General features: G+C 32.2%; 1 protein-coding gene and 2 long non-coding RNA genes across 3 annotated transcripts in view; 2 read left to right on the top strand and 1 right to left on the bottom strand.

Moving 5' to 3' along the window:
* Positions 1 to 1699: 1699 nt before the first annotated feature.
* LOC112539211 (uncharacterized) lies at positions 1700 to 2894 on the top strand. The gene is made up of 3 exons (XR_003082888.2): positions 1700 to 1770; positions 2124 to 2213; positions 2510 to 2894. It is a non-coding gene; the product is annotated as an uncharacterized LOC112539211 (long non-coding RNA).
* Positions 2895 to 3065: 171 nt separating this feature from the next.
* LOC107370747 (neuropeptide F receptor) overlaps positions 3066 to 8989 on the bottom strand; it is a 33119-nt gene continuing 27195 nt past the window's right edge. Inside the window, exons 3-5 of the mRNA XM_015938713.3 lie at positions 5060 to 5356; positions 4070 to 4315; positions 3066 to 3866 (exon numbers count right to left, since the gene is read on the bottom strand). Of these exons, the coding sequence (XP_015794199.2) occupies positions 3148 to 3866; positions 4070 to 4315; positions 5060 to 5356 (1262 nt within the window). The 3' untranslated portion in view covers positions 3066 to 3147. The remainder of the gene's footprint in view (positions 3867 to 4069; positions 4316 to 5059; positions 5357 to 8989) is intronic.
* LOC112539212 (uncharacterized) lies at positions 6797 to 7475 on the top strand. Its single transcript, XR_016198471.1, has 2 exons — positions 6797 to 7021; positions 7140 to 7475. It is a non-coding gene; the product is annotated as an uncharacterized LOC112539212 (long non-coding RNA).

Here is an 8989-nt window from a genome sequence, read left to right as displayed (position 1 = left end):
TGTCCAGTTTCATTGAACTTAAATGATCTTAAAGGAGGGTCTCCAGAAATATTCACTTTTTTAGCATTTTGAGTTAAGATGCGGAACTTTTTGTGAATATATCTTTCTAACAAGGGAACTTCACGAATCGGTACCAACCGATTTTGTTGTTCTATAGCTCATTTGGAAGCTCTCGTCAAGTAGATAAAAAGTGTTTTTTGTTAGCTGCTCATACGCATTTTTACAAAAGTTAAAGATTTCCTATCGAAATTCCATCTTCTGACGGTCAAATCAGAATAGTCTATTAATTTTGCAATTTCAGCGTCAGTGAATTTCTGTCTGATTTGTATTAAAATACAAAGTATTTTTTTGCTAATTCAACTCTATCAGTCTTACATTTGAGTTTCATAAAATCATCAATAAAATCAATAAAAAGATAATGTTGGCTTGGATATTAAATTTTATCATTTACCCGATCAAAATGTTGTCTTTGAGACGAATCAAGTGTTGACATTTATAACATAGCAATATTTAAAGTTTCTTAGATATCAATTACTTGCAAACTTGACGAATTCGATATGGTAAATTTTTTTATATATCTGAGAGCTGCAATTTTTGCCCTGATGCAAAGCTATTTTGTCGATAAAATAAAAAAAAATCTTCTGAAACTAGTCGGTCTTCAAAATGAATCTAAAATTAGTACGACTAAAGCTATTCATTTGTGGGACAAACTATTTCGTGCAGTGGTAAGTCGTCGAAATGGACTGCGACAAACCTTGAATATCTCGATTAAACTGAAAGCTCACTTTCAAAATTGGTTCATTCGATTCCTTATTGTAATATTGATTGTACGTTTAATGCTATTCATTTTTTTTGACAATTATTATTCTAACTTGTATTTGGCAAACCCTCTCAATGGAAGTAAAGGTGCCAAGAAGAATACTATGCTATTGTTCATAATTTTTTTAAGTGTTATTTATTTTGTTCTTCGTGAGTACATTTTACGACTTGAAGAAACTGGTCGAATAAAAAGAATCAGAGTGCTGCTCGAATTGGAAAGCAACAGTTTTAATGCAGAATCATTCAAGATGAATCAACTCCGGTTTAAACAATTTCACAAATGGTTTCATTTCGTAGCAGTCAATGGCATAAGAATAACAATCTTGTGTACATTCATCATATTATTCGGTATCATTTATCTGCGTGCTTCTCAGCCACAAGAGTGTTTAACTTTACAGCATTATAAGTTCGATGTTATTTTCATGCCTTTTGAATTCATTGCTTTATTTGCGCTGATAAACAGTGCATTGTGTCAATTAGTTTACATTATACTTTTGATAATTTTTTTTATTGGGCGTTCCAATACACTAACTGATTATTGCAAGAAACTCATTATGAATAGACCATTAAGCTGTTCAATATTATCTCAAATGAATGATAAAATGATAGATTTTCTGAATGATTTTAGTCAATTTAATGATGAATCGAAATATCTGTTTCAATATGCAATCTTCTCTGTCTCTGCTTTTGGCAACTTTGCCATTTTTTTTGGTTTCATTTTTGAGTTCGAGCCTGATGTCACAACAAGGATAATGGCTATTAGCGGCTTTCTATCACACATTTTAATATTCATTTACTGCTATTTGGGCGCTTTCTTCTTCCAAGAGGTAAGTTCAACTTGCGATCAAATCATTTATACTGACAATCTTTCTCAAGTCTATCAAGGTCTACACATATTATTGCCAACTAATGTCAAAAACTAAATACCATAAACATGAAGTTAAACTAAAAGTAAGTACACTAGTGGTCAGGGTTAAGTTAAGAAAATTGGAGACTTTTTCATAGTCGTCATACAAAAAAAATCAAAGTACCTTTAAGATCGAATTCAATTTTTCATAGATTGCATTGTTTAGTGTCTCATAAAACTGTAAATGCTCGAGATGGCGACACTTTAAAGTTAACTTAACTCTGGACCTTTTTTGTTAACTTAACCCTGACTAGTGTGAGTGGATAAAAATTAGTGATTATTGCTGCGAATAATTATTTTAATCATTCAAATGTTACTATGAAACAAAATGATTACTTTGATGATTTCATCCAGTTTCATTTAACATAATGGTTTTAAATTTCATTTTATTGATTAGGCGATTGAAATATTGGACAGACTTGATAGTAAATATATCGGTGCGCATATTGGCGATTTTGGTATATTCAAACGATCTACTTGCATCAATGTAAGTTGAAATGTAAATATTGATGACTCAATTTGATCAAGTTTTACACAAACATTGAAAGTGAGTTTCGATAATCTCTGTTGTTGCACTTTTAAGTCAACAACCACTTTCATGTCCGTTTAGTGATTTATTTTGGAAGATTTGTGCATTAAATAAATACTAAAAGTAGTTTTGTATCAAATGTTCAGATTCGATCGAGTTGTTAATAGATATTTGCTAAAACCAAGTTCGAATGAATAAATGAACTGATTTTATGCTAAATATTCATAATGGTTATTATGATCTTTTATTTTCAGTTGCTATTGGAAAATGCTTGCTTCATTATGCTTCTATCATGCAATATACGCGCATTTATCTGATTCATTTGGCTTGGAAGAATCGATTATTGGTAATCATTATTCGATTATTGACACCATAAAACAAGTGAAATCATCAAAATATTATGAGAACTTTGCCTACCTTAACGACTGAAAAAATTTTTCGCTCGTCCTTCGCTTATGTTGTAGCCATTTTGTGAATATTCCCTTGACTTGACATGATTCAGAACTCATTTTTGCTTGAAAAAGCGATTATTGTTAATCATTATGCAATTTTTTGAGTCAAATCAACAAAATATTCTTACAACTAATTGTTAGAACTTTGTTATCACAACGACTGAATAAAGATTATTTCAAAACATTTTGAAAAGTTGGCTATAGGTACCAGTCTGTTGCTTATGCTATGAAGTTTCTTTATCGTCTGAATAACCAAAAATTTTCTCCCCTATCAATATATAATACAATATCATTGAATACACAGGACATTGAGGTTTCTGTGAGTACGAAAAAAGAATTGATTGAATCTTGTTCGCCATTCATTGAACGTCATCTTTTAATGAAAGTACATTTTTCTCTTTAAATGAGCAAATTGTTTAGTAATTTTACATGGAATTGTTTTACACTTGTTTAACGACCAAAGATTTTTTAGCAGCACTACCATTACCATTTGAGGTGTCACTATTTGTATTACAATTGCCGGTATTATGGTCAGTGTCGCTACTCTTATGATGCATGTGTTGTAAATGGTTAGACTCTTTATCGTGTGATTCACCATAAACTACTGTAGTCTCAATCCTACCTTCCAAGGAAATTGATGTTCTCCCTGAGATTATTGAACCCTTAACTGAACAGCAAGAGCTCAGTTTTCCAGTAATAAGAGCAAAAATTTCTTTAAACTCTTTTTGAAAATTGTCATTGAGCCATCCATAGAGAAGTGGATTGAAACAGGCAGAGCTCATTCCCACCATGTGACAGCAGGCAAAAACGATTCGAAAAGTTGATGTATCTTGAAAAGGATAGTAAACGTCAGAAATAATGTTGAGTATATTGAGCGGCAGCCAGCTTATACCAAATATCAAGCTGACTGATATTAACAGATAATTGGTTCTCTTGGTTCGCCTTTCTTCAGCCTTTATTCGTTCATCTAATTTAATGGCAGTTCGCTTCTGAGACATGCGGTTTTTCAGTCTTTTGTAAATCTTCATGTAAATCAGAGTCACCAAAATGGTTGGAACAAAGTATTGAAGGACTATCGTAAATACAGAGTAAATGGCTCTTCCTCTATTCAGTGGCCATTCTTCATAACAATATTCAAGTGTCTCCTTCGAATGATCGGCTGATTAGCGAATCCGATGGAAAAGTGGCAGCACATGGAAAGAAAAAGAAAATCTTTGAGTAAGTTTGAGTAATGTTAGTTTACAAAAAGTTGAGTTTTTATGCTTCATCTCAACATTTACAAAAGTTGACTTCAAAATGAGTTACAAGTGTAGACGTTGAATCGGCATGTAGTAGAGTGAGTGCGTTCATGAGCATTCTTACCGGAAGACAATATTTCGGGAACTTCAATTCTATATGTTGTTCGGGACCAGAAAAGAGGAATTGAAAGGATAAGAGCAATGATCCAAATGGATAAAAGGCCGTAAAGAATACCAGTTATTTTTGGCGTTTCTGGAGTTGGTTTGATTATTACAAAATAACGATCCAATGCAATTGCGGTAATGGACATTGTCGACACAAATATGGAAGTTGCCTCCAACCCTGCAATCAGCTTACAGGTAAATAATCCTGTGGCGAGAAGAGAACAAAAAGTTGTTAAACTTTAATAAGTGAAACCATTCTTTCTACCAGACTTTCTTCTGTTAGACTCTTTTGTGACATTAAACAAAAGTTATTGCCAGATGTTTGCGAGTTTTGAATTACGTTAACAAAGCATTTGCACATGAAAATATTATAGCTTTGCATCTGATTTTTATTATACAATTCATTGAAATCTGATCTATTAATAGATGGTCTGATCAAGATCTATTTGTGATACTTAAGACGATGCATGACAACTTTCAACTTAAATTTTCAGCTATGTTATTATGAAAATAATCACTAACGCAATTTCTTGGCCTCAATAAATAATTACGAAAAGATTTAGTTCAATTATTACAAGTGATATTCAAAAGTATTTACGCGTGTGTAACTTTGGCACAAGAAATGGTTTGATGAGATTCTTGAGAAAGCTTGCAGATTTCGCTAAATTTACACCGTGTCCCAATTTTCTTAAATCCCCTTTTTAAACATTCATTTTTATGTATGAACGGTCCCTGTATCTGCAGTCGTTCAAAAGTTATAGCAAATTCAAATGTTAAGTGACTTTTGGGACACCCAGTAATTTGATTTGATTTCGGAAAAAGGAAAACATTCAAGGTTCTCTTCAAAGTTGAATTAATAAGTGCAGCTTTCTTTGATCTTATGCTATTTTTATATTGTTTTAGGTTTGCTGAAGACAGGTTCAATAAGAATCTGCAACAATGTACTTACCCAGAGACCAAAATTTGGCAGCAATTTCAATGAAAGAAAAAGGCATCGTGATGAGGCAAAGTGTTAGATCAGAAATGGCAAGGTTAATGATGAATAGATTTCGAGGTGTTCTCATTGAAGGTTTACGTATAACTGCAATACAAACAAGCCCATTACCAATGGAGCCAACAGCAATCAACAGAATATAGCTCAACATTAACCATATTAAGGCATCTTGGTCAATGACTCGGTTAACCTTAATCTCTTCCAATTTTTTCATCAAGTCTAGTCTATCAGCATAACTCGTGTCATTTTTACCTGATTCAAAAGGAAAACAAAAAAGTTTCAAGAAACAGTTAAAACTTTTAAAACATTCAAAATAACAATTTTCGAGGATTCACCCTTAAATGACCACTGTAACTTTCAAATTCAATAAGCTCATAGTTTATAATAGCAATTGTTTCATGAATGTATTACATTTTAGCAATAAATATTTTGACTGGACATTTGAATACAAGACAGAATAGTAGGAAGTAGGAACTGTTTTAGAAGTCTTTCCTCTCTTTGTTTTCTTTAGCCGTTTTTGGTCTTTACGAAATGCTGCAAATCGACTATTGATAACAATGACAATATCATATTATCACTTAGGAACATAATTTTAGTAATCAAGACAGAATTTTCATTATTGATGAGTCAAAAAGAGTTTGAACACTGGGGATGGAATTTAATAAAAGGCAGAACTTGTTGACCGGAAAAATTAGAACATAACAATCAATAATAATTTCAATTGTACCTTTTGCCTTTATAAGTTTTTGATCGATAGCAATACAATGGTTTTGAAAAGACTGTAAATATAAGTAAATTTCATGATTGATTAACTTTTCTCGCAGCAATGATGAACCTAGGTGCGGTCAGTAATTAATTTCTTTACCTTTTACAACCTTTGTGGTGTTTAAAATGGAAACTTCAAAAGATAGTTTTGCTTGACGTACTTTCATTTCAGTTACTCGCAGTAGTCAAATCAAATCACAATTTTTCCAGATGAAAAGTGCATTAAGCTACAACTTAAGCGCTTGCAAAATGGAAGTAGTTGAATCCTTCATATTCAAAGGTTTTCTGGTTCCACACGAAGTAATTTTATCGCCCTATTTTCGTTAATTCATTGGCATTAGCCTTACAATATTTGGACTGCTCAGATGCATTATTCAGTTATTTGAAGATTTACATTTTCTTAATTTTCAGTCTATAGCAGGCATATTTAACGGTGTGCGCTTGATCGTCGATAACTTAATTCCAATTAGCCACATTCTAGTCGCCGTTTTTACCTTGGATCGGTCATCATTTAAAGATTATATTGACCGAATGAGTACTTTACAGCTTGAAAATCATGAGAAAATGGTTTCTCAGATTAGAAGTGAAAGACGAACCAAAGTTTTATTTTGCTTGTCTTCGGCAATAATTTATTTATTTTTAATTTTTTCAACGTTGTTCTCTGAAGAAGCCACAATCTTTCCGTTATTCTTGAATTTGTTTGATTCACTCACAAAAATGTCCGACATTTTCTTCTTTAATATTATTTCTGATGTTTTTATTTGCTTGAAAGCTGCTTTTCAACTTGTCACTTCTCAACTTAAGGATTTCCCAAGATCCACTCCAGACTCTACAAAGTTGAACAGATTGAGATATTGCCGTTTATTGCACAGTCATAAAGATCGAGTGACTCGACATGCAGAAAAGTTTCTCTGCATTTATATTTCTTGGTATTATTTTCAGTACGTTATGTATAATATGTTGAATTTTGTTGAAGTTCTTGGAGATACATATCGCTATAATTGGCGCTCAGCCAGTTTCTTCATCGTGGATACGATCAATTTGAGCTACTTGACGATAAAACTTGTGGCTGTAAGTGAATTGTCCGCCAATGGTTTAGAAGATTTATACGAAATTTCATATGATGTAAACTCGATTAAACTGCAATTCCAGGTAAGTTCTTACATAAGAATTATCAAGATATTCAGTAACCTTTTCATTTTAATTCGAATGAGAGGATTGGGCCTTTTTTAATTGGTTACATTTTCCTTCTTTTTCCTTGTTGCAATAGACACACATATTTTTCAATCGAATGCAATTGAATAATGTTGGCTTCACTTTCGCTAAACTTTTTTTCATCAACACCAATTTCATAGCCTCACTTTTGACACTATCGCTAACTATTGTTTTGGCTTTGGCAAATTTTCTCTACCGTTGAAAACATCTCATAAAAATCGCACAAAATAGCAACACGAATTCACTTGGCAAAATGAATCAATCACAATTTATTTGAAGTGTCTGAACATATATTCGCATTAATCGACGAAAATAATAATCATAAATGAAAAAATCCATTTTTTCTGTCTTATTCATTTTCTTCGTAAATAAAAATTTAACCGGTGTATTACATCATTATTGTAAAAACATGCTTTGACATTTGTTTTGCATGAAAAACGAAGTGTTACATCATACTGAACAGCTGGCTAGTTATAATGGGAAATATTATTAAGATCGCCCCTAATAGCTTTCTGCGGTCAATTGACATTGATTTTCACTGGGAATTTCGTGACTTCAGTAGTAGTAGAAATACACAAGATAACTCACTTAAACAAAATTGTCACAGCAAACTTGAAAATGAAAACATAATTACACAATCAAAATCAATGATTCAAACAATAAGATTAACCAAACTAGACTAATTTCAATGATAATTTTGAATACAATGATACGATAAAAATTAATAATTTCAAACAATGAGGCTAACTAAATAGATCTGAATTAGACTTCTTAAAACAATTGCACAATTAAAGTCTTGTCCTACAACTTAACGAGTCACCAGAATAGAGAGACAGTGATCTTAATTCTCAATCATTTCTAACACAGACAGATTTGAACTATGAAAAGGTTTATCAACTTTTTCAAATCGCGATATCTTCTGGGTTTTATTATACAGGGTGTAAATGTCAAATACGCGGTTTTGAATCGCTAATAACTTTTTTGTGCTTTGTCCGATTTCGAAATTTTTTTCGATTGTATGTAGTCAAATAGTTAAAATTTTGTTCATAATAGTTCGTGAATTTATATGATTACGTTTAGGGTGAGAAATTTCGCCCCAAAGTCGAAAAAGTTGATTTTCGCTTCGAAAATAGTCGAATTTAGAAATTTTTTATGACAGGATTCAAGATAGGAAAATTAAAAATTCAGTCAATTCTAATCCTGAAAATAACGAATAATTAGATTTTTCTGGCGTAAATACCATGATTAGCAATTTAGACCAATCCAAAATAAAATGCCAATGTTCAATGCGCGTTTTGCCTAACTTCAAGATCCGATATTTTTTGAAGTCAGAGTCGTATAACTACAAAGTGGACATCATCCGATAGATAATTTCTTGCTCCATTTTTTGTTGCTCCGTTAAAAATTTGCATGAAATTTTGAAAGTTTGACTATTTTTGTAGAGGTTTTCGGCTAAAATCAACCTTTTCGATTTCGGGGCGTAATTTCTCGCCCTAAACGTAATCATATAATTTTTCGAACTATAATGAACAAATTTTAACTATTTGACTACATACAATCGAAAAAAATTTTGAAATCGGACAAAGGACAAAAAAGTTATTAGCGATTCAAAACCGCGTATTTAACATTTACACCTTTTATACCTGAAGCCAAAGTTATAGCATGTTTTTCTTGTGGTCTACAAGTCGCAGAAGACTGCGTTGCCAACGATGTTGCAAGAATACATGCCAACTTTAATCCTGATTGTCTCTTTATCAAAATGCGTGACATGAGTCTGACTAAATTTTTCTGGGATGACAAGACTTTAGCTAAATGGTATGGAACACCAAGGCCAAACACTGAACTTGATTTGTCTTGTCCTGCAATTCTAAGAGTTACCAGAATAGAGAAACGCAGTGATCAATA

Source organism: Tetranychus urticae, chromosome 1 (assembly GCF_039701765.1).
Source record: "Tetranychus urticae isolate SD_2017Ah chromosome 1, NJAU_TeUrti_SD_1.0, whole genome shotgun sequence".
NCBI classification, from domain to species: Eukaryota; Metazoa; Arthropoda; class Arachnida; order Trombidiformes; family Tetranychidae; genus Tetranychus; species Tetranychus urticae.
This window is presented reverse-complemented; position numbering and strand designations above follow the sequence as displayed.